Source organism: Schistocerca gregaria, chromosome 4, assembly GCF_023897955.1.
Source record: "Schistocerca gregaria isolate iqSchGreg1 chromosome 4, iqSchGreg1.2, whole genome shotgun sequence".
Lineage (NCBI taxonomy): Eukaryota > Metazoa > Arthropoda > Insecta > Orthoptera > Acrididae > Schistocerca > Schistocerca gregaria.
In genome coordinates this window covers 524,377,831-524,404,493 of record NC_064923.1, presented here as the reverse complement: position 1 = coordinate 524,404,493, position 26,663 = coordinate 524,377,831, and the positions used below count along the sequence as shown (strand labels likewise).

Below are 26,663 nucleotides of genomic sequence, written 5' to 3'. Positions count from 1 at the left end.
TCTTCTTCAGAAACGCTTTCCTTGCCATTGCCAGTCTACATTTTATATCCTCTCTACTTCGACCATCATCAGTTACTTTGCTCCCCAAATAGCAAAACTCCTTTACTACTTTAAGTGTCTCATTTCCTAATCTAATTCCCTCAGCATCACCCGACTTAATTCGACTACTTTCCATTATCCTCGTTTTGCTTTTGTTGATGTTTCAAGACACTCTCCATTCCGTTCAATTGCTCTTCTAAGTCCTTTGCTGTCTCTAATAGAATTAAAATGTCATCGGCGAACCTCAAAGTTTTTATTTCCTCTCCGAATTTTTCTTTTGTTTTCTTTACTGCCTGCTCAATATACAGATTGAATAACATCGGGGAGAGGCTGCATCACTGTCTTACTCCCTTCCCAACCACTGCTTCCCTTTCATGTCCCTCGACTCTTATAACTGCCATCTGGTTTCTGTACAAATTGTAAATAGCCTTTCGCTCCCTGTATTTTACCCCTGCCACCTTTAAAATTTGAAAGAGAGTATTCCAGTCAACATTGTCAAAAGCTTTCTCTAAGTCTACAAATGCTAGAAACGTAGGTTTGCTTTTCCTTAATCTTTCTTCTAAGATAAGTCGTAAGGTCAGTGTTGCCTCACGTGTTCCAGTAATTCTACGGAATCCAGACTGATCTTCCCCGAGGCTTCTACTAGTTTTTCCATTCGTCTGTAAAGAATTCGAGTTAGTATTTTGAAGCTGTGGCTTATTAAACTGATTGTTCGGTAATTTTCACATCTGTCAACACCTGCTTTCTTTGGGAATGGAATTATTATATTCTTCTTGAAGTCTGAGGGTATTTCGCCTGTTTCATACATCTTGCTCACCAGATGGTACAGTTTTGTCAGGACTGGCTCTCCAAGGCAGTCAGTAGTTCCAATGGAATGTTGTCTACTCCGGGGGCCTTGTTTCGACTCAGGTCTTTCAGTGCTCTGTCAAACTCTTCACGCGTATCGTATCTCCCATTTCATTTTCACCTACATTCTCTTCCATTTCCATAATATTGTCCTGAAGTACATCGCACTTGTATAGACCCTCTATATACTCCTTCCACCTTTCTGCTTTCCCTTCTTTGCTTAGAACTGGGTGTCCATCTGAGCTCTTGCTATTCATACAAGTGGCTCTGTTTTCTCCAAAGGTCTCTTTAATTTTCCTGTAGGCAGTATCTGTCTTACCCCTAGTGAGATAAGCCTCTACATCCTTACATTTGTCCTCTAGCCATTCCTGCTTAGCCATTTTGCACTTCCTGTCGATTTCATTTTTGAGACGTTTGTGTTCCTTTTTGCCTGCTTCATTTACTGCATTTTTATATTTTCTCTTTTCATCAATTAAATTCAATATTTCTTCTGTTACCCAAGGATTTCTACTAGGCCTCGTCTTTTTACCTACTTGATCCTCTGCTGCCTTCACTACTTTATCCCTCAGAGCTACCCATTCTTCTTCTACTGTACTTCTTTCCCCCATTCCCTTATGCTCTCCCTGAAACTCTGTACAACCTCTGGTTTAGTCAGTTCATCCAGCTCCCATCTCCTTAAATTCCCAACTTCTTGCAATTTCTTCAGTTTTAATCTACAGTTCATAACCAATAGATTGTGGTCGGAGTCCACATCTCCCCTGGAAATGTCTTACAATTTAAAACCTGGCTCCTAAATCTCTGTCTTACCTTTATATAATGTATCTGATACCTTCTAGTATCTTCAGTATTCTTCCGTGTATACAGCCTTCTTTTATGATTCTTGAACCAAGTGTTGATTAAGTTATGCTCTGTGCAAAATTCTGCCAGGCGGCGTCCTCTTTCATTTCTTACCCCCAATCCATATTCACCTACTATGTTTCCTTCTCTCTCTATTCCTACTCTCGAATTCCAGTCACCCATGACTATTAAATTTTCATCTCCCTTCACTACACTGAATAATTACTTTTATCTGATCATATATTTCATCAAATTCTTCATCATCTGCAGAGCTAATTGGCATATAAACTTGTACTACTATAGTGGGCGTGGGCTTTATGTCTATCTTGGCCACTATAATGCGTTCACTATGCTGTTTGTAGTAGTTTACCCGCACTCCTATTTTTTCATTTATTATTATACCTTCTCCTTTATTACCCCTATTTGATTTTGTATTTATAAACCCTGTATTCACCTGACCAAAAGTCTTGTTCCTCCTGCCACCGAATGTCACTAATTCCCACTATATCTAACTTTAACCTATCCATTTCCCTTTTTAAAGTTTTTAACATTCATATGAATACCAATCGTATTTGACTTCTAAGAGGCCTTCGACAGAATAACCGGAACAAAAATATGGAGCTCACTGAAAAATTTTGGAATTCCCAAGAAAAAAATTGCTCTTATCAGGAGCGTGTATGAAAACTACACGTGCTAGGTTCAACATCAAGGTCTTCTTTCAGACTCTGTACAATCTCTGGTTCTTTCAGTTTATCCATGTCTTATCTCCTTAAATTCCCACCTTTTTTCCAGTTTCTTCAGTTTTAATCTACAGTTCATAACCAATAGATTGTGGTCAGAGTCCACATCTGCCCCTGGAAATTTCTTACAATTTAATACTTGGTTCCTAAACCTCTGTCTTACCATTATATAATCTATCTGATACCTTTTAGTAACGCCCGGGTTCTTCCATGTATACAACCTCCTTTCATGATTCTGAAACCAAGTGTTAGCTATGATTAAGTTGTGCTTTGTGCAAAATTCTACCAGGCAGCTTCCTCTTTCATTACTTAGCCCCAATCAATTTTCACCTACTCCGTTTCATTCTCTCCCTTTTCCTACACTCGAATTTCAGTCACCCATGACTATTAAATTTTCGTCTCCCTTCACTATCTGAATAATTTCTTTTATTTCATCATACATTTCTTCAATTTCTTCGTCATCTGTAGAGCTAGTTGGCATATCAACTTGTAGTACTGTAGTAGATGTGGGCTTCGTATCTATCTTGGCCACAATAATGCGTTCACTATGCTGTTTGTAATAGCTTACCCGCATTCCTATTTTCCTACTCATTATTAAACCTACTCCTGCATTACCGCTATTTGTGTTTGTGTTTGTAACCCTTTAGTCACCTGACCAGAGGTCTGGTTCTTCCTACCCACCGAACTTCTCTAATTCCCACGATATCTAACTTTAACCTATCCATTTCCCTTTTTAAATTTTTTAGCCTACTTGCCCGATTAAGGGATCTGACATTCCACGCTCCGATCCGTAGAACGCCAGTTTTCTTTCCCCTGATAACAACATCCTCTTGAGTAGTCCCCGCCCGGAGATCCGAATGAGGAACTATTTTACCTCCGCAATATTTTACCCACGAGGACGCCATCATCATTTAATCATACAGTAAAGCTGCATGCCCTCGGGAAAAATTACGGCCGTAGTTTCCCCTTGCTTTCAGCCTTTCGCAGTACCAGCACAGCAAGGCTGTTTTGGTTATTGTTACAAGGCCAGATCAGTCAATCATCCAGACTTTTGCCCTTGCAACTACTGAAAAAGATGCTGCCCCTCTTCAGGAACCACACGTTTGTGTGGCCTCTCAACAGATACCCCACCGTTGTGGTTGTACCAACGGTATGGCTATCTGTATCGCTTATCGCTGAGGCACACAAGCCTCCCCACCAACGACAAGGTCCATGGTTCATGGGGGGGGGGGGGGGGGGGGGGGGGAAGAAAAATTATCCGAAAGATTTACAACTGTTCGTGAGAGTCAGTGCACTGTAACCGATGGTGATCAGCGTGACTGGACGCTCTGAACTGCAAGTGAGATGAACATCAGTGATTTTCAAGTTTTTTTGAACAGCTTAAACAAATTCAGGGAATTATATCGGAAATAAAGTATCAAAATTACGAAGTTTACCTCAAGTAAACCTGTAGCGGAGGTACTATTAATGTGCAATACTATAGAGAAATTCGGAATTGACGTGAAGACGAAGCTTCTTGTTACACCCTGAAATACTGTGTATAAAGACAATCAGTCAGATTTCGTGCAACAACTGCTTTTAAACCGAACTTCATCATTATTAGCGAAACAAGACAGAGTCTATTTGTAGTCGGTGAATGCTATGACACATCAATACATAACAATGGCAGTGATAAGGATCCATGGATTCCTGTTTCTTTAGATTTACATCTTTCTTCAGCAACTTGTTTAGTTGCAAAAGTCTTGTAATGGACGTAGTAAAACCTGAAAAATTAGAGAGAAAAGGTTTCAATATTGCATCCGATACATGTTCTTACTATTTGCAGAAAATGATTCGTTGCTTCTGTCGGACTCTTGGTCTTGACTTTACAATACCCTGTCTTTAGGAGGACAACGAAAAGGCGTCATTATCAACATGTTAAAGGAGTAGGCCTTTTGGCGCGTTCCGTCTGAGAAGTGTCTAAGCCATCTCTTTAAGAGCGTCCAAAGTTCCGCTTCCCATTTGGGTTACATTGCGTTGCCGGTTTAGTTGTTCTACCATAATACATACGTCAGACATAGTCTTTCCAGTTGCCAGTATTTTTCAATTACATTTGTAATATATTCAACATTTAGTTCTTGTCTAATATCGGTATTTCTTTTGTGGTCTAACAATGAGTATCCCTCTAAAAGCAGAGGAACTTCGTCTCTTATGACTCGACAGTTAGTATAAGTTCGATTCCATCCGGAGCTAACAGTGTGATTCAGCCTCCCTGTAAAGATATTTCTCTATGTTTTGAAGAATTTTTGAGAATATAGGCGGAAAACATGATTTCCTATAGCTCTTTGTTATTTCTGGTTTATTAGAGGACCGGCATTGTTAAACTTCAGACCTTTGTGAATTGCAAGTTTGAATCACCACGTATTACGCCTTTGATCAAGTGTGCATGGTTCGTAGAATACTACCCAAAACAATGCGACAACCACTTCTTCCTCCATACCAGTTTTGTCTAAATAAAACTAGCAGTTACTGGAAGTGCCTGGAAGTATTAATTTTTTTATTGGGTGTGCCTGCTGTAAGGAAAATCTTTGTTTACGCCATCCAAGACACACTTCGCACTTTTGTGACGACCATAAGAAATAACGAAGGAACTGTTTCACTGTTAATAAACTATATATTATTCAAAAATTATCATAAGAACTGTGCTACAGAAACTGTTAAAAAATGTCTTATGTCTACAAATTAAAGTCCCGATTGATAGAAGTTAGCCGTAATGTAACATCATACATTGCCATGATTTTCTTTTCTCTACTAGTCACTTGTATAACAATTACACCTGCAACAGCATGCATGAACAGCAGTTAATAACCTGAGGCAGTTCTTATGTGGTATCAGTGCTCGAAACTGACGCATGAGCACTTTGGTCATCGCGCCACGTCCTCTTGTCACGGCTGCCTATGCGTATTCGCCGATCCAAGTGATCGACGAGAACGGCTGCACAAGAATCACTGTTATAAGCGGCTCTTCTTGTAGAAAACTGAGTAACTTTACATTTTTTAAAATACTTTTTCCTTAGCAACTAAAATTCCGATAATGTGTTTGTATTCTCGCTATGTGAAAAATTTCAGTTCACCTTTCCACATGTCGGACTGGACTATTCCTTGTTAGATGGTGGTTTCAAATCTCAACACGGCAAAGATAGGAACATGCACGGGCTATATTAATTCTGGTATATGCAGAAAAATCCATTTTTTCTTTATAATTTTTTTCATTATTTCGTCCCTTCCAAACTGCAATGGTACAATATTCCTGTCCTAAGTCACAAACGTTTCTGTTAACACAAACATTTCAAAACATTAAAGAATATGACATATTTACTTGGTATTAAAACTATTAAATTATGAGTACACATTGACGTTACTTTAGATAAAACTGATGAAACACTTGACGGAAACGGGTAGATGTTTTGAAAAGTATATTAGCGCTAGTGATATAGTCTGCACAGAGATGCCACATGGGTTCGAGTACCGCCCTCTGTCGCAGACATGCCACGCTAAGCTCAGTCACTGTAAAGACATCAAGTGAAGACAAAATGTGAAAGCAAGTTGACTGATTTCTTCTTGGTGGGGACCACGGACTCGATAAATTTAAAGAAGTGTTATTTCTACCACGTTGTTCGTTAAAATGTGTACTTGCAGTAGTACACTGATTGGCCTACAGAGCACAGACACATCCTCCTCGTTAGTTTATATCAAATATCGTGTGTTGTATGCATGCTTTCTGGTTGTTCATTCTGACGTCGAATCCAATGACGACCACACTACATGAAGTTGTGCTTACAGTGAGACATTTTGATCTACGTGGTCTTCCAGGAGGAATGGTCAGTGTTCGTGGATATAACAGAAAAGACCAATCGAAGCAAATAAAGTCTGGTAAAAGTGGGTTGTAATATACATTACTGAAGAGCGATGAGCGCTTATTCGTTTTTGTTACTGTGAAACACATCTCTTCAACTTATCGAGCACTCCTAGCGCTTAACGTATGCCAGACAATTATTTCTGGTTTTGATCGATAATACTACCTTCCAAAATATAGAATGCAAAGGGTTCGTGGTAGAGATGTGTTTTACAGTATCGAAGATGAGGAAGTACTCATAGCGCCTAAGGTATGATATGTAGATCCCATGTTTTTTTTGTTGTTTTTTTTCTGCGAATGATTGGTCTTGTCATATCCCTGAATATTCCGGTCGTATCTTTGCATACCTGCATTTCTTTAAGGACGCGGTGTATATATATATATATATATATATATATATATATATATATATATATATATATATATACTCCTGGAAATGGAAAAAAGAACACATTGACACCGGTGTGTCAGACCCACCATACTTGCTCCGGACACTGCGAGAGGGCTGTACAAGCAATGATCACACGCACGGCACAGCGGACACACCAGGAACCGCGGTGTTGACCGTCGAATGGCGCTAGCTGCGCACCATTTGTGCACCGCCGCCGTCAGTGTCAGCCAGTTTGCCGTGGCATACGGAGCTCCATCGCAGTCTTTAACACTGGTAGCATGCCGCGACAGCGTGGACGTGAACCGTATGTGCAGTTGACGGACTTTGAGCGAGGGCGTATAGTGGGCATGCGGGAGGCCGGGTGGACGTACCGCCGAATTGCTCAACACGTGGGGCGTGAGGTCTCCACAGTACATCGATGTTGTCGCCAGTGGTCGGCGGAAGGTGCACGTGCCCGTCGACCTGGGACCGCACCGCAGCACGCACGGATGCACGCCAAGACCGTAGGATCCTACGCAGTGCCGTAGGGGACCGCACCGCCACTTCCCAGCAAATTAGGGACACTGTTGCTCCTGGGGTATCGGCGAGGACCATTCGCAACCGTCTCCATGAAGCTGGGCTACGGTCCCACACACCGTTAGGCCGTCTTCCGCTCACGCCCCAACATCGTGCAGCCCGACTCCAGTGGTGTCGCGACAGGCGTGAATGGAGGGACGAATGGAGACGTGTCGTCTTCAGCGATGAGAGTCGCTTCTGCCTTGGTGCGAATGATGGTCGTATGCGTGTTTGGCGCCGTGCAGGTGAGCGCCACAATCAGGACTGCATACGACCGAGGCACACAGGGCCAACACCCGGCATCATGGTGTGGGGAGCGATCTCCTACACTGGCAGTACACCTCTGGTGATCGTCGAAGGGACACTGAATAGTGCACAGTACATCCAAACCGTCATCGAACCCATCGTTCTACCATTCCTAGACCGGCAAGGGAACTTGGTGTTCCAACAGGACAATGCACGTCCGATGTATTCCGTGCCACCCAACGTGCTCTAGAAGGTGTAAGTCAACTACCCTGGCCAGCAAGATCTCCGGATCTGTCCCCCATTGAGCATGTTCGGGACTAGAAGATGCGTCGTCTCACGCGGTCTGCACGTCCAGCACGAACGCTGGTCCAACTGAGGCGCCAGGTGGAAATGGCATGGCAAGCCGTTCCACAGGACTACGTCCAGCATCTCTACGATCGTATCCATGGGAGAATAGCAGCCTGCATTGCTGCGAAAGGAGGATATACACTGTATTAGTGCCGACATTGTGCATGCTCTGTTGCCTGTGTCTATGTTCCTGTGGTTCTGTCAGTGTGATCGTGTGATGTATCTGACCCCAGGAATATATATATATATATATATATATATATATATTGAAAGTATGTCTGGATCCCCTGTTCTCTGCAAAGGGCAGAACATCTGAATTATCTGAATTCCTGCTAGTACGAGGTACGACGGAGGTTCATGTGCGACACAAATGGATGGAAGGGAATTGCCTGCTACCGTAGCACGGAATGACCACTTGCTATTTCGGACTTTCCTTCAAAGCGCGGACACGGCTGTTTAACACTAGATGACTACCAGCGATGTGATGCCCCCTCGCCGACAATTAAAACTGTGCGTTGCTGGCTGCACTGGTGGAATTCACTGGGTAGCGTTGGCTTTCATCGTGCGGAAACGAACAACCACCTCATATTGAAGTAGACAACTGAACGCAGTTGCTTGCGTGCCGATTGGCGGAATGTAGATTTTGCGGACTATTCCAGCTTCAAGTTGCTCCGCAGTGACGCTTTTATAAGTGTTGGACGACATTGTGGTGAGTGCAGTCTAATATACGGACTGATGAACTGCTTAGCAAACAAAAGCAAAATGTTGCAGTTTGGGTCAACATCCGATACAACATGCAATTTCAACTCGTACATATTTCCACATGACAATGCATGGACACGTGTATCATGGGATGTATATGTAACCTTCGCAAATGATTGGAGACCAATGTCTCCCACATGCAAATTCGCCCTACACGTTACCCGTTGAACAGACCTATATGGAATATCATTAGTAGATTCTTTGTGCAATGCTGTACTCCAGCTAGAGACGTTTCCACTTGGCCAACTCTCATACAAATCGAATGGAGGAAGGTTATCAGGAAGAGATCGTTCTTGATACGACGTTTACAGTCAGTGAGTAAGTACGTCAGGGCTTCAAAGTGCTCTGAAATTTCAGAAATCCTAAATTTCGGTGCATTTTCATGTAGGAGGTGTGGTCACAAAATACAGTGAACTGTTTTATTACAGATAAGTTAATAAGAATACATGGAATTTGTTTTAATCTCCTTCAAAATACTGTCTGTGGCTAGAAATGCACTTATCCCAACTCTGAATCCCTGACTGGAAGCATTTCCGGAAGGCATGTTTTAGAAGAGCGTTAAGCTGCTCTCTAGTGAGCATGTCAGTGTCTGGAATTGCGTCAAAACGGTTTTCCTTAATTTCGGTTTTAATTTTTGGGAAGAGCAAGAAGTCATACGGTGTTAAGTCTGTTAAGACGTATGTGGCCATACAGGTACACCTTTCTGGCCAAAAACGTGCGAATGAGAAGCAAAGTGTGGCACGGCGCCTTGCCGTGATGAAGAGGGAAGCCATTGGGCCATCTTTCTTCTTACATTGTTTCTCAAAGATTGTAGCACGCCCTTTTACAATTTTACGTTTACGATTGGTTCCCTGGGAACAAACTCTGATCACACTGCGTCCTAAATATCGAAATAGGAAACGACGACCATGACTTTGATATTTGATTTTAAACGACGTTCCTTTTACAGGACGAGGAGATTCACTGGTTTTCCGTTGGGAACTCTCTCATCATAGAGACATACCTATAGAAACGAGGTTCATTTCCAGTACAACGCTCGACATGAAGTCTGGGTACGAATGAAGCCGATCCTTAAACTTCGTGAAAACTGACACATGATTTTCCTTCTGTTCATCAGCTTCTAGTGGGCGCGCTACTTACCCCTCTGTCTGTAAGGTAAGCGACAAAGTTTACTTAGCTCTCGGCCGAATTCACTAACTCAATTAAAATCAAGGGCGAATTAAAATATCACTCCCCCTGTAAGTATTTTTGTTTCTTACTGTTAGGTGCACTCGTGATCTAGGGGTAGTCGGTACAGTAGCTCAGCATGTTCGGTCAGAGGGACAGCTGCCCTTTGTAATAAAAAGCAGCTGGCGGCGGAAGGCTTCTGGCATAAGAAGTCACTCCTCATTCAGCCGACCGCCTTGTTAAAGAAGGCAAACGAGCGAACGGAGATTCAGGGCACTCTTTTGCCCTTGGCTTAGGAAACTGCCCCTAAAGGCGAAAGAATCCACAGAAGGCAATGGAAATCACTGTATGAAGGGCACATAATATGTATCCACATGACATTTGACCTGTAATTGACATCATGTGTCACGATGATTTTTCCTTTGGCAAAAGATTCATGAACAGTCCATGGTAGTCCCGCATTCGGATACCCGATTTCTGGGAGGAGACCGCCAATGGATGGGGGATGGGAGAGGAGGATGACCATAATAAAAACATCGAATGACCAACAAAAGGGTAATATTCTACGAGTTGGGACGTGGAATGTCAAAAGTTTGAACGTGGTAGGGAAGCTACAAAATCTGGAAAGGGAAATGATACAGTTGGGGTCAGTGAAGTGTAATGCCAGGGAGACAAGGATTTCTGGTCAGATGAGTATACGGGTATACCAACAGCAACAGAAAATAGTGTAACGTATGTAGGATTCTATATGAATAGGAAGGTTTGGCAGAGAGAGTGTTACTGTGAACATTTCATTGAAAGGGTTCTTCTTATCAGAAGCGACAGAAAACCAACAACGACGACGATAGTTCAGGTATACATGCCCATGTCACGAGCTGAGCGTGAAACTATGTAGAGAAAATGTATGAGGATATTGAAAGGGTAATACAGTACATAAAGGGATATGAAAATCTAATAGTCAAGGAGGACTAGACTGAAGTGGTAGGAGAAGGAGTACAAGATACGGTTATCAGAGAATATGGGCTTGGGACAGGCAATGAGAGGGAGAAAAGACTAACTGAGTTCTGTAATAAATCTCATCTAGTAACAGCGAATTCCCTTTTCAAGATTCACAAGAGGAGGACGTGTACTTGGAAAAGGCCGGGAAGATAACATCATGGTCAGGCAGAGATTCCGAAATCAGATACTGTAGCAGATACAGGCTCACATCACAACGTAGTAGTGATGAAGAGTAGGCTGAGGTTTAAGAGATTAGTCAGGAAGAAACAATACACAAAGAAGTGGGATAAGGAAGTACTAGGGAGTGACGAGATGCGCTTGGCGTTCTCTAAGGTTATAGATACAGCAGTAATGAATAGCTCAAAAGGCAGCAAACTTGAAGAAATGTTCGAATGTTTGTGAATTCCTAAGGGACCAAAATGCCGAGGCAATTGGTTCCTCGACTAACACACTACTTAAACTATATGAAAGTAACTTATGTCAAGAACAACACACACATCCATGCCCGAGGGAGGACTCGATACTCTGGCGGGAGAGGTTGTACAATTCGTGACATGGCGCCTCAAACCGCGCTGCCACTCCAAGAGGAATGGACATCTCAGAAAGGGCAATCACAGAAGTAGAATAGACAAAACAGGTATAAAGATAGTAACTGAGAAGAAACCATGGGTAACAAAAGCAATACTTCAGTTGATCAGTTGATCGACGAAAACAGCAGGTACAAAAATATTCAGGGAAATTCAGGAACACACTATTACAGGTCACTGAAGAATGAAATAAGTAGGAAATGCAGGGAAGTTAAGACGAAATGGCTACATGAAAAATGTGAAGAAATAGAAAAGTAAATGATTGTCAGAAGGACTGACTCACCATACAGAGAAGTCAAAACAACCGACGCTGAAACTAAAGGCAGGGGCGGTAACAATGAGAGTGCAATCAGAATACCAATGTTAAATACATAGCGGATAGGTGGAAAGAATACATTGAAGACCTCTTTGATGGAGAGAAATTGTGTGATGACGCTCTGGAGAACTTAAAATCAAATAAGGCAGGAGGGATAGATAATATTCCATCATAGTTTCTAAAATCGCTGGGGAAAGTGGCAACAAAATGACTTTTGACGTAGGTGTGTAGAATTTATGAATCTTGTGATCATCCGGCTTTCATAAAAACATTAACTACACAATTCCAAAGATTGCAAGAGCCGACCAATTCGAGAATTATCAAACAAACAGTTTAAAGGCTCATGTATCCGAGTTGCTGCTGATTCTGTTGTTAGTTGCTAGATGCATATTGTATAAATTACTTCTGAGAATCATAGGCCGACCGAATACTGCATTCGGGCCATAGTTTAGCGACCACTGCTACTAAGGATATTTTCGGTCACCAGTAGCGACGTATACGCGAGAACAAAACGTGTTCGATAACTCTTAACAGACTGACGTCAATCATGCAAATATACGGAAGTGTGCTCCTGTTCGACCAACCTCCTTGAAAGCATTACGATGGTAGAATACCTGCACATCGGGTGCTATAACAAGAACACATTACAGATTGTTTCATACACATAAGGTCATGCTTAGTTTTCGTTCAAAAGTTGTGTTCAAGATACAATGAAGAACCAAAGAAACTAGTACACCAGCCTATTATCGGGTATGGTCCCCGCGAGCACATAGAAGTGCCGCAACATGACACGGCATGGACTCAACTAATATCTGGATGGAATAAACACGATGAATCCCGTAGGGATGTCCATAGACCCATAAGAGTACGAAGGCTTGGTGATCTCTTCTGAACAGCACGTTGCATGACATCCCAGATATGCTCCATAGTGTCCATGTCTGGGGGGTTTGCTTATCAACGGAAGTGTTTAAACTCAAAAGAGTGTTCCTGGAACCACTCTGTAGCAGTTCTGGACGTATGAGGTGTCGCACTTTCCTGCGGAAATTGGGCAAGTCCGTCGGAATGCACAATGGACGTGAATGGATACAGGTGATCAGACAGGATGCGTACGTATGTGTCACTGTCACAGTCGTATCTAGACGCATCAGGTGTACCATATCAGTCCAACTGCACACGCCCCACACCATTACAGAGCCTCCATTAGCTTGAACAGTCGCTTGCTGACACGCAGGGTCCAGACTGCCTCCATTCGCTCGATACAATTTGAAACGAGACTCGTCCAACCGAGCAACATGTTTCCAGTCGTCAACAGTCCATTGTCGGTGTTGGCGGGCCTAGGCGAAGCGTAAAGCGTTGTGTCGTGCAGTCATCAAGGGTACACAACTGGGCCATCGGTTCCGAAAGCCGATATCGATGATGTTTCGTTGAATGGTTCTCACGGTGGCGCTTATTGATGGCCCAGCATTGAAATCTGCAGCAATTTGTGGAAGGGTTGCCCTTCTGTCACGTCGAACGATTCTCTTCAGTCGTCGTTGGTCCCGTACTTGCAGGATCATTTTTCGACCACAGCGATGTCAGAATTTTTATTATTTTTTTCGTGCTCCTGATATTCACCGTACACTCGTGAAACTGTCGTACGGAAAAATCCCCACTTCATCGCTGCGTCGGAGATGCTGCGTCACATCGTTCAACCTCACTTAAATCTTGATAACCTGCCTTCCTAGCAGCAGTAACCGATCTACAAACTGCACCAGTCACTTGTCTTTTAGAGGCATTGCCAACGGCAACGCCGTATTCTGCCTGTTTACGTATCTCTGCATTGGAATACGCATGCCTATAACAGTTTCTTTAGCGTTTAAGTGTTTAAGAAATATATTCATTTCCTGCAGTTATGTGGAGAGAGATAAATTACCAGAGGAGTATACTTATCACCATAATCAGAATAAACACAGTGAATTGTAAAATAGTAGCAGAGAGTGTCGTTGTGAGACAGGACGTATTGTGAAGCGGTTGTAAATATTAATACTTCTACACATTTAAGTGCTGTATAATATTGTGAAGCCATTTCTAGGATATTTTAAGTACTCAGCCAAAATGTTTTGTGCTGAGTAAAAGTCTGTGTGATTTTAAAACAAGTTACATAACGTATGGGCAGTGAAGCCACACTTCGTCAGTCGTGGACCGCCTTGTACCTCACCTCGAAGCGTCAGGTTTTTCTCATCGCTGAACACGTTATATTTGCAAATGCACTGAGTCTCTAAAATGGTAATTTGTATTAGTTGTGACATATAGTATTTTTAACTTGTATCTGGTCTGATGGTGGTTTTTCGTAATTTAATTTCACTTTCTGATTGGTGGTATGCAGTACAGCAACTACGTAATAAATAGAGTACTGAACGCAGTATTGACAAGATTTACGCGGCTGCAACACTTTCAAATGAGAAAACAATACTTGTTTCTTGGTACATGACCATGTTGCAACCTGAAACAGTTTTTCAGATTTCGAAGGACTTAACTATTCGGCTTTTCCCTGATATCGGAGTCATCAATAATGTGTGCCGAAACTAAGACTGACTCATGTTTATCTCTCAGCTTACCACAAACAGTGCGTCTTAAAATGGTTCGTCAACTGGGAAGTTGAGAACGGTTTTGATTAACAAAAATGAATAAGATATCGTTTGAAAATAGTTAACACATAAGATTCATGCAAACGCTGTATGTGGTTTACATAGTAAGCTATAATAAATCTTCTAAAACACTCACCCGCTCACTTCTCTCAACTGCCAGTTCCCTGATGTTAGTGGCACTCCCATGTGTTTTTAACAACGTATCAGTAATTCTGCCCTTGAAACCGGATATTAAAAGATTGTAGGTACGGATCAAAAGTATTCGTGGGATACTTAGGAGATGAGAAACTGGAAACGTATTTGATTTCAGGCGTTGCAAGATGCGATGTATGGCACCTGCGTCGTAAAAGGAGCAACCTGTTTATTCAGCAGTAGGTGACAGATACAAGAGCGCCAGAGGCAACTACCACTGCTTACTGTAGACAAACACTGCGTGCGAAGACCACACTGGACGATAGAAAGCAGATATATCTTTATAAGCTTCTGGGCGGTGCCTTTTGCGTGACGTAATGGTCTTTCTTTTTTTGTTTTTTTTTTTTTTTTTTATAGCATTGAAGTCTTTTCGATATCATGTGACGGCACTGTGATCGATTCTTCCGACTGCACTCCACGAGTTTCTACCAGCTCGAATCTTATTTACAACTTATTTAAAGATGAAAAATTTGGAGAATTAGACTTCATCCTCCATAAAACGGCACTTGGTCCCGCAGTAATATTACAAAAGTGCTATAAGTGGCAGCCACACGAAAGCGAGACATGGAAAAAAGTCAGTAAACTGTTATTTCATACCTGGGTAATCGTAACTGTTCATACATTTACTCCATTGTGAAACAAAGGTGCCAAAGCATTTGAGGGAAAATGTTCTTGGTTGAGTACGGAACTATGATTGTACCCAGGAGTGAATCTATTCTTCCGAAGAAAATCAATAGCCATGAAAGTGTTTCACCTGGGCACCAAACATGTGGAAATCGCATGAGCAGAAAGCGAGGCTGTACGAGGACGTGTGAGGGCTTCCCAGCGAAACTTCTGAAGCACACTCGAACAGCCTTGGTAACATGTGAGCCCTGAAGTGAGACGATCATGGTCGTCGATTTGCTTCGGATGCGGAGATGCACGACTAGGTGAAATCACAGTTCCGAAGGCAACCACAAACAGTTTTCCTTGAAGGGATTGACGACGTTAACAGTTATCGCTATTAGTTTTAAAATAATAAACTGTTTAATTTCTGTTCCATCAGCCTGTTGTCGTTTGACTTCTCCTTATACACGTCTTGCCGACATACACTCCTGGAAATTGAAATAAGAACACCATGTATTCATTGTCCCAGGAAGGGGGAACTTTATTGACACATTCCTGGGGTCAGATACATCACATGATCACACTGACAGAACCACAGGCACATAGACACAGGCAACAGAGCATGCACAATGTCGGCACTAGTACAGTGTATATCCACCTTTCGCAGCAATGCAGGCTGCTATTCTCCCATGGAGACGATCGTATAGATGCTGGATGTAGTCCTGTGGAACGGCTTGCCATGCCATTTCCACCTGGCGCCTCAGTTGGACCAGCGTTCGTGCTGGACGTGCAGACCGCGTGAGACGAAGCTTCATCCAGTCCCAAACATGCTCAATGGGGGACAGATCCGGAGATCTTGCTGGCCAGGGTAGTTGACTTACACCTTCTAGAGCACGCTGGGTGGCACGGGATACATACGGACGTGCATTGTCCTGTTGGAACAGCAAGTTCCCTTGCCGGTCTAGGAATGGTAGAACGATGGGTTCGATGACGGTTTGGATGTACCGTGCGCTATTCAGTGTCCCCTCGACGATCACCAGAGGTGTACGGCCAGTGTAGGAGATCGCTCCCCACACCATGATGCCGGGTGTTGGCCCTGTGTGCCTCGGTCGTATGCAGTCCTGATTGTGGCGCTCACCTCCACGGTGCCAAACACACATACGACCATCATTGGCACCAAGGCAGAAGCGACTCTCATCGCTGAAGACGACATGTCTCCATTCGTCCCTCCATTCACGCCTGTCGCGACACCACTGGAGGCGGGCTGCACGATGTTGGGGCGTGAGCGGAAGACGGCCTAACGGTGTGCGGGACCGTAGCCCAGCTTCATGGAGATGGTTGCGAATGGTCCTCGCCGATACCCCAGGAGCAACAGTGTCCCTAATTTGCTGGGAAGTGGCGGTGCGGTCCCCTACGGCACTGCGTAGGATCCTACGGTCTTGGCGTGCTTCCGTGCGTCGCTGCGGTCCGGTCCCAGGTCGACGGGCACGTGCACCTTCCGCCGACCACTGGCGACAACATCGATGTACTGTGGAGACCTCACGCCCCACGTGTTGAGAAATTCGGTGGTACGTCCTCCCGGCCTCCCACATGCCCACTATACGCCCTCGCTCAAAGTCCGTCAACTGCACATACGGTTCACGTCCACGCTGTCGCGGCATGCTACCAGTGTTAAAGACTGCGATGGAGCTCCGTATGCAACGGCAAACTGGCTGACACTGACGGCGGCGGTGCACAAATTCTGCGCAGCTAGCGCCATTCGACGGCCAACACCGCGGTTCCTGGTGTGTCCGCTGTGCCATGCGTGTGATCATTGCTTGTACAGCCCTCTCGCAGTGTCCGGAGCAAGTATGGTGGGTCTGACACACCGGTGTCAATGTGTTCTTTTTTCCATTTCCAGGAGTGTATTTGTTCTTCATCTAAATTGCGTCCATGCACCACAAATAATGAGGGTACTTGACTATATTATCTGTGAACTAATTTAAGAACTCGTCTGTTAATACGAATGTCCTCAATCTGTAGTTTGTTCGAGTGCACTTCTAATTTTTATCCGCTTAGTATTCGTCGAAATCTCACTGAATGCAAATTGTGTAGCATGTTTAAGTCTTGGTGCGAATGATAATTTTTTTAACAGTTTTCTTGTAATGTGCTGCGACTGAAATGAGGCCATGCGTCTGTATGCTGCTCTTCTGGAGAGTACTTCGGATGTTGATGTAGCATTCTCAACACCGACGTTTGATGAGATTCCCGATTGTCGCGCAATTTTTCTGCTACTAATGTGGGGATTAGCCGCGACAGCTGCTAAAACACCTACTTGGGCATCATCATTTGTTGCAGGTCGTGGTTGACGTTTCACATTTCCAGATGCGTTACTGCGCTCCACTTGTAATGAGAATAAGACTTGAAATTTGGGAATTTTCAAATCGTTTCATTTAGAGCTTTTTCGTCGAAGTAACACCTTCGGTTATTCCCAGGTATGAAAAAAAATCTGTTTATCCCTTTCGTTGAAATTCGGCACAGCGATACGCTGTTTGTCAGTCGTCACTAAAGACGTCTCGTGGGACAAAGCCTCATACTAAATTACGCTTCGGTGTCATAGAGTCTGCACCAGATATGCAGAGGAAGAGAATTTAAAATACCTTGTATAAAATAGTAGAAAACTGGATATATCAAACGTTCTAAGTGGCAAGTCTCACATTTGTCAATTTAAAAAGATAAAAATAAAAGAAAAACGGTAAAGTGCGCGTAGGACTCGCTCGTTGAAGGTCCCATGCAAACCTTACGTATCTAGTTAGTTCATCAAGTGAGTTTGCTCTCTTACGGTGTCTAATGACTACTGAGGTCACTGAGATGGAGAACCAGCCATTGGGTGGCAGCACAATGTACCTAATATGAAAAACATATTTGGGGGGGGGGGGGGTGTCCGGATACTTTTGATCACATAGTAGATTTGACATAAACTTCTATAAATTTCACTTCCACACCTCTACCAGTTACTGGGAATAACGGGTTTTAACAGACAGACGGAAAACAAATGGTAAAAAAAAAAAGCTTTTTATGTGATATAGCTACAAATTACAATCTTCGCATTTTTTTTCTGTACTTGTACCGAATAACCTTGCTTCTTGCCAAATTTCGTGGTTCTAAGTCTATGAAGTACCCTGTAGGATTTGATGAGTGGATCCACGGGTGATATAAATGGCTGTATTGTTTGATTGCATTGAATTAGAAGCTTGAAGTTCTTATACCACCAAGAGAGGCTAGAGCGTAGTATATAGCATAAATAATATGTAAATTGATACTGAACCCTAAAACAATTTATCTCTTTTTGTACATAACATTAGACGTATCCAAATATTTGAGGTGGCTTTATGATACCATATAACTATTCTGCCCACCTAATCATTGAAAAAAGTAGGAAGACAAGCTACAAAATAAATGATTTATGAAGTTCATTTAACTGACTGAGTCTTAAGCGTTTGAAAGGACGTTTTTCATTCAAGTGGAATTAATACTGTAGCATTACAATTCACGTCTGGTAACACAGGTACAGAAATATAGAGGTAGCGTTTTAACTGGTGGAACTGTAGTCAATAAAACCTAATTCTCGTATCTTAAATTGTTTACAAGAGAATAACAAAATAAAATTCAAGAAAAAAGAGTGTCAGTACGTAGTTCTGTTACCTGTACAACCCTATTTTTCAAAATAGATGTTGCAATGTTTACACTAGAACTCACCGTGATAGTAAGGGAAAAATGGAAACATCGTCAACAGATCTTTCTGTCTTGTAATTGATCATCACAGCTGGTCTTTCTGATGATGCAGGGCATGGCATTCATCTGCCAGAGTCTTTTCTCTTTTTTCCATTCTTCTGTTTCAGAGTAAGAATTTTTAGAACTCTTAATGAGAAATGAGTATGAGTCACTTTGCTGACACTGCATTTGGAGACCTTACACGCCTGCGTTGACAACAATGTTTCAGCAACAGCTTTAAAGTCAAATAAGTCTGCTGTATGTACTGAAATTACTTGGAATGGGTTCATAGCTGCAGCTGACTCAACAGTCTTACGTAAATCTTGTTGCGCGCTATAATTCGGAGTCCTCTAGCGGCAGAGGTTTGCTAAGTTGCGTCGGTGAAGCGCGAATATTAAACAGAGTAAGAGAGAAGGAGATAGAGGCAGAGAGACAGAGAAATAAAAAAAAATAAACTAGTAGCATTACTTTTCAACATGCCCTCGTGAAAAGGAAAAAAGAAACTTGTTTTACGGGCACAAGGTCGTGGTCAAAGGCATATTCTCTATTAACGTTTCGTCTTCCAGTGTCGGAGACATCGTCAGAAACTTGAACAATCTATAAAGCAGTTTCAGTCTCAAATAAGCTCAGCAAGCCGAACTGTTTACATGTATCCACGCAAGTGCCCGTTCGTGACGTCAACAGACAGCTGTCTAAATCACGGGGTCGCGCCAACGTACTCGTAAGTTATGGAGCTAGTAGTCGGGAAGTATTTGGCACTAAGACACACTAGTTTATATCATTTTTCTTTTCTCTTAAGGTCTTTTTTCTGTTTTCGAATTTCTGATGCCTCTCCGTATATACTAGCAAAGTAATGATTAGATTTTGCTGAAACCACAGTTTCAGATAAATTAATTTGATGGTTCCCTGGTCGCAGTGCTTGATATATTACTGCTGACAGCACCGGAAGACGATACTTTAGAATTATGTCTTGGATCATGGCCTTAATGCCCATAAAACAAATATCAGCAAAGACGCAAATATTTGACGTGAAACTCTTCAAGCAATGGCTACTCCTGTCGCCAGTGCTATTCAAAATGTATGCAGATATTAGTCTCGGCAAATGGTGACGTAAATATTAGTTTATAGAATCAGAGATTGCAGATACAACGTCTTTGCTCCATTACTAGTTTGCTGATGACCCAATCATCGTAATACAAGCTGGAAAGGACGCAAATTACACAGGGTATTAAGGGTAAGTGCAGATATTTCTATTGATAATTGAGAACAGCAAGCACCACCACATTACATCAGTATTTACTTCGTTTGCAGACTAATAATTATAGCTTTTACGAGTATTGTGCTTTTAGGTTGGTTAGTACCTCCAAGTACGCCTGGCGCAAGCAAGCCTGAAATACATGAAATGTATTCTCAGTTGCAAATGAGGACAACCATCAGCTGTATAATGGAACCCGGATTTTCCGCTTATCGCCGTAAGCGGGAAATTGAGTCCCTGTCCGGCACAAATTTTCATTGTCGTCATTCCATTATACAGCTGATGGTTGTCCATATCAGCAACTGAAAATACATTTCATGTGTCTCATAACAGCTGTAGTCACCGCTGTGCCTTGTTCGAAGGAACGCTGCATCGTAATTAAGAACTACACAGACACTGCAATTTCACAACCCATCAATGTTTATTATGTGATTCCGCAACAGAAAGAGGTTCCTGCTCAATGGTCGGAAGATGACCAGAGTAGTGGTCCAAACCGGTCACCTTGATAAATAAATCGTGATCAAGACTGTTTTTAATAGTAAAAATCAATGTTTATTTTCTCCTGGACAGCAAGTGAACTATTGAAGTGAGGACGTGTGAAGGCAAAACAGACAGTCTGTACTGACAGATCGAGCCCACTTCGCAGCGCACTTACGATTATGCACTAAACATTAGGTAGTAAATTATGTTATGTTTGAGGAAAGACTGTTAGCCAGAGATGATGATGATGATGTTTTGCTTGTGGGGCGCACAACTGCGCGGTCTTCAGCGCCCGTGCAAAGACCCAATTATTGCACAGTCCAATTTTTTTTTACACTGTCCCATCTAGCCACTGTCACGAATGATGATGATGATGAGGACAACGCAAATACCCCTGCTCCGGGGCAGAAAAAATCCCCAACCCGGCCGGTAATCGAACCTGGGACCCCGTGATCCAGATGCAAATTAGCCGCAGAGGGAAAACAGATAACACAATGAAGTGGGTACTTATTAAGGAATCCTTCAAATGATCTGGATGAACAGTACATGTAGGGGGAAAAATCAGAAAAGGTTGAGAATATTTGCCTCCTGGCGTCAATTTTAGGAAAAGAGGGAAATTAAGATTTAGAATTAATAAAAAATTTAGTTATGGAAACGGGATCATTGGGGTACTCAGTTCAGTATAAAGAGTGGAAGTGTGAGACAGAGAACAACGGGACTCATATTCATGTCGATAATAGAGAGTATAGTCCTTTATGGAGCAGAGACATGTACAACAAATCAGAGAAACGTAAACAGACTGAATGTATTAATGATGAATATCCGGAGAATATTAGCGGGAATCTCAAGGAAAGAGCAAGAAAGCAACACGAAAAATAATGGAAGTGGAAGAAGTAATATGTAATGTAATGGATCAAAGATAATTACGGCGGACGGACAAGTAAGAATAATGGGGTAAAGAATAACACAAAAATGATACAGGAGCGAGAAATCAGGGGGAAAAAGAGACGAAGAATCCCTTGGTCCAAAATGTGCAGATAACAATGAGAAGATCTGATGCAGATGAAGACCGTACAAAAGATCGAAATACCTGCAGCTAAATTTTGAGGAAATTGTGTTGAAAACATATGTAATAAGTTTCTAGTGTATTGGTATACTGTTGAAGAGAAATCTCTGTAATGAGGAAATCTCACTAGATAAAAATAATAATACAATGTTTGTGCAGAAAGCGATATTGTGGTAATTTTTTTTATGTAGACTGTAGTTCTTCAAGGTATTTTCGCTTCTGGTGGGAGACAAATGTTGAAATGCGATTCTCTCGGCACACCGCTTATGAACCAGTCTCTAACTGTTTGAGATTGTTGAAATGCTTTTGTGGTGTATTACTGAAATGGTTCATTTTTGTTTAAATTTAATCAAGAAGAGGATATCAGTGTTTATATATATTCAGCTGATTGTTCCCTCAGTACGTTGGATTACAGTATCTAATTATTGCTAGCGTCGAAAAATCTGCTGTGTTATTCGATTCAGCTGCCTAAAGTGATTAAGCGCTTTCTCTCTGTTACCACTCTTTTCCCGGGAGAGGAAATAACTTTTTACTGCTGCTTACCAGCACATTCTTTATTTCAGAAAATGTACAGGAGTATTAGACTCTGTTGAAAATCGACCGAATTGATATTATTATTGTCACTTCTGTTTTCAGTATTTAGCGTACAGAAATATTGTGTTCCTAAATCATTTGAATAGTGTTACAATTTCATCGCAGTCATAAATTCTCCAATGTTACCATCTATAATTTATGTTTTTTTTATCATTTCGTGCTCTTCTTTATTTATGGTTGTTTTCTTCTTGTGTAATATCAATTTAAGCTGATGCACAATTTTTAATTTTAATCTTGACCGACGTTTCCACCTCGTACAGCATTTAATGCGCCTGCTTCTCAGTTTTTGATCCCCTAGATAAATCTTTCTTTGATCTCTAAACCCACGAAGAACGCAATCTTCCACGAATTTTATTTAGTGATCCACGGATCCTGTAACTTTACAGGTGTGTTCTAAACCGAAAATAGAAAAGTGAAGAAAAAGTCCTTTACTTTGCGGGACTAACGGTCTGTCTTGCGAACCATTCGAAACACATATCGCGAACTCACTCGAATAATGTTATTTTCTTCTTTCTACACCCATGAAACACACGGAGACTCCCCAGTAGTACTTGCTGGATCATAATCGTATTTTTTTGAAACACGTACAACAAAGAACATTATTTTCATGCTGCAACAATATGTATGTAGTCCTTTTAAAAAAGTGCATAACACAAATGCTGACTTGTGCTGTATTTTATTCACCGACCGGTTTAAGTGAAAGACTATGCTCACGTTAGTCAAAATGTGATTACAAATCCAGCACTAGATATAATACATCTCACTAAAACACAAAGCACATAGTGAATTTCAAAAAGTATAGCTCCAATACACGGGGCTGTTTGAGAGGCAGGCGCTGATTTAGTCCAATATATTGTAGTCTAAGTAAAGTCAACTACAAATACTGGAACTGTGGAAACCTATTTCCTTGAGCATCCTCACATTGCTCGGAAGGTAAACAGTTTGTCGTGGGAGACCGTGTTTAAGAAACAAAGCGTGTAAAGGCTTCTGCCATTTTACTCGCCTCTCCGCTGCAGAGGGCCTTCATTATCCAGGAGTAGTTACTTACTTCTGTCGATATTGTATACTTTTCTGAAGTGATGATAAAGAGCGTTACGTCAGTGATTAGGTTTCTGACATTAACATTACTCTCCCGGGAGACACTATAAAATGAAACGTAGCTCCATCGTCTGGTGGCTGGGTATACATCCTCGGAGGATATTGGAGGCTATGCCGTTGATACACTTAGCACCAGAAGAGGCACCTTAGCCGAAGAACCGTTGATGCAGCAACCATGCAAAATAAGTTTTATGTACGTGAGAAAGGTGGGCTCTATAAGTCTGACAAAGTCAACTTATCTTTGACAGTAAACTACGGAAACAATGTCACCTGGCTTAGAAACAGCGAAGATACGTTCCCTACTACAGCGCCTGTAACATAGTCAGGAATATTTTCAATTACGAAAACACTAAACACAGGTATCTTGTGTTGGTTCCAGAGGAGGTAAAGCACGTAAGATATGTGGAAACAACCAGGAAGAGAAGACAGCCGAAAAGCATTCCTTTGAAACTGGATCGATTTTGGTTAAAGTCAAAACAACTAAAGAACGAATTAAAGAAAGTCATGGTAATCGCACAAATAAGATGAATAAGAAACCTAAGGGAAACAAAAGTGTTGCTCTAGGCATGAAAATATGTTGGTGTTGGCGCACGACAGTGAAATCTTTAGTACCCGTACTAAAATTTCACAAGACGAGTGTGGATAGAAGCCGCAAAATAGTAAATCTTCAACGGCACTTAAAAACAGAAAGACGCTCTAAAAATACGCGTGCAGTCACACACACACTCGTGCGCGCGTGCACACACACACGCACACACACGAAACATCTCGCATTTCGTCAAATGAAGGTACTGAAAATAATTAAAATGTATAGCTGATTGCTGGAATACGAGGATGAGCAAGCTACTCTGAACACCCTAGAATCTCCAGTGTAAAAGAATAGCGTCGAGTCCACACACTTCACTTCACTTTAAGATCTTTACCACTCTCGTTTCGTCGTCAGCTGGCATAAACAGCAAATCTGTATCTTAACTTGCTTCCGCCCTCATGTCAGGATTACATCAACAACAACATGATGATATAGCCTGGAGTGGGTATGAAAAGAGTACATGTTGTAGTTAACTACTTTGGTGCATGACAAGCGGTCATCAAAAACAGTAATAAGTTCTAACCCACCCGAGTAATTGTGACAGTAAAGTTGAGAACGGATGAAGATAATCTGTTAATGTGACTGTCATTTGCAATTAGAAAAAAGTCGAGACTAAAAAAAGTCTATAAAATTCTATGAAAGAGTACGAACACGTCATCCGGCGACTATATGAATTAATAAAGTGTTGCCGAATCTCCAGTTACATCAGGTAGGTGCATAGCCACAAGTTTTCATCGCTTTCACTCGTACTTCTCGGTCATGAAATCGATGACCTCCTCCGTATATAGCCTTGATGGCAGCTGTGACGTCAGTGGTGCTCTGTACATTGTTAAATAAGGCAATGGCTTCGTCCAGCTCCCGCTGCATGTCGAAATAGCCTTGTCCCGAACTGTCACTGAAGTACAAGCTACCGTCTTCATTAATTTCGGTCACCTCTTTTATTACAGGAGCTCGTTGTCTGGCACAGTCTTTATCGAGTGCAATACTGTGTTCGTCGGCAAATCATATGCTACCACTGCTGACGTGTGTGGGTATTCGTTGTGTTCTTTTTTTCGTTATATTCCAGAGGTAATAGTGGTCAAATCGTATAACTTGCAAAGTTTCGTTCATATTGATCACATTTTTGAGCCCCTGTGGGAAATATGGTACAGAAATATAATGAATATATAAAAATAAAAATGTCCTGCCAGTGATAAGGAAACTTTCATTCTTAAATGCATATACTTTTATACAGGGTGATTGTTTACACCGTGCACAAACTATAGGGACTGATCGTTCAGAGGATACGGAACAAAAAAGGTCTAATGAACTTTTGTCCGGAAATGCATTATTTCCATGCTAGACACCATTAATTCAATCATACTTTGTTACAGTGAATGCGACCTAATACGCTCTGTGCCATGCAGCCTCAGTCACAGTATGCATGGTTTCCTCCAAGAGGGTGGTAATGTTCTTCATACGTCATGCCCAAGCACCTTCTGCTGCCATAGTCATTGATAATGTTGTGTCCGATTCACTTCTCTCGCTGACTTACCTTCTAGCGGATGTGATACGGCGTTGTACACGTATTCGAAGCAAGAACTTGCCGACATGGTGTTTAGTAACGGAAAGGCCAGTGGCTAGGGGCGGCGGGCAGTAACTTTGTAAGAGGCGACCTATCGCCGGCGATAACAACCACAGCATTCAAACTTTGGAACAATGTTTTGCCATTTGGAAGTACGTACACAAAATTTTCGGACATCAGACTTGGAGGGAAATCTATTTAACACTGTGGAGGTGACCGCCATGTCAGTACCAGACATTTGGCCAGCCAGTAGAGGGTAAGCCAGACGACCGTGTGGAAAATTCTCCATGACACTTGTTACTGCCCGTATCACTGACAGCGTGTGCAGGGTTTACTGACGACAGACTTTCCACATAGGGAGAAGTTTTTTCTTCACCAGGCAACCGCGATTCCAGGATTTGTGTCATCCATCCCATTCACACATGAGGCCACCTTTACGAGGAGTGTTATCTTCTACTTTCATAAGTGTCATTTGTGGGATAGTATGCAGAACCCGATTGGTACGTGACAGAATATTAGCAACTACCGGTGAGGTGGCCAAGCGATCCTAGGAGCTATACTTTGGAAACGCGCGACCGCTAAAGAAGCTTTGGAGAAGCGCCAGTGAAACAGTAGTCAGGAAAAGTAACATTTGGAGTGTGAACTGTTTGGAACGTCTTGCTTTAGAAACGAGGAACGTAATAAAAGGACAAATAATAATACATCGAGTTTTCAATTATCATTTCCATCACTAATGCTCATAAGTATCGTAATGCATTTGCTGTGAACATAGCATCGGAACTTAATTCTCAAGAACTACTATTTTCCACGTTCTATCTAGAATGGTATTCTAAAAAGGAGATAGACGGTACGATTTGTCCAACCATAGACAGCGCTCTCTCTGGAGAGAGTACTCTGTGTTTAAGAATAAGTTTGTAGAATGGAGCTGTGTACCGGTAATTCGGCGTTTGCCAAAACCATTCCAACCATCAGCGTAAGAGAAGCTGTCACAGACATTGCGCACCATTTGGACGACATCTTCTGTCGCTGTGGAGGTCCAGTCGTCTGGTCCAATATGAGTCCTGGAACACAAGAAATATCTGTGACAAAACTGCTTGCTAATGATGATTAAA

The 26,663-nt window shown here is 42.1% G+C and overlaps 1 protein-coding gene across 1 annotated transcript in view; it reads right to left on the bottom strand.

Annotated features, from left to right (window-relative positions):
- LOC126268032 (uncharacterized) overlaps window positions 1-26,663 on the bottom strand; it is a 107,329-nt gene that overhangs the window by 36,505 nt on the left and 44,161 nt on the right. Inside the window, exon 3 of the mRNA XM_049973455.1 lies at window positions 26,485-26,612. Coding sequence (XP_049829412.1) covers window positions 26,485-26,568 — 84 coding nt within the window. The 5' untranslated portion in view covers window positions 26,569-26,612. The remainder of the gene's footprint in view (window positions 1-26,484; window positions 26,613-26,663) is intronic.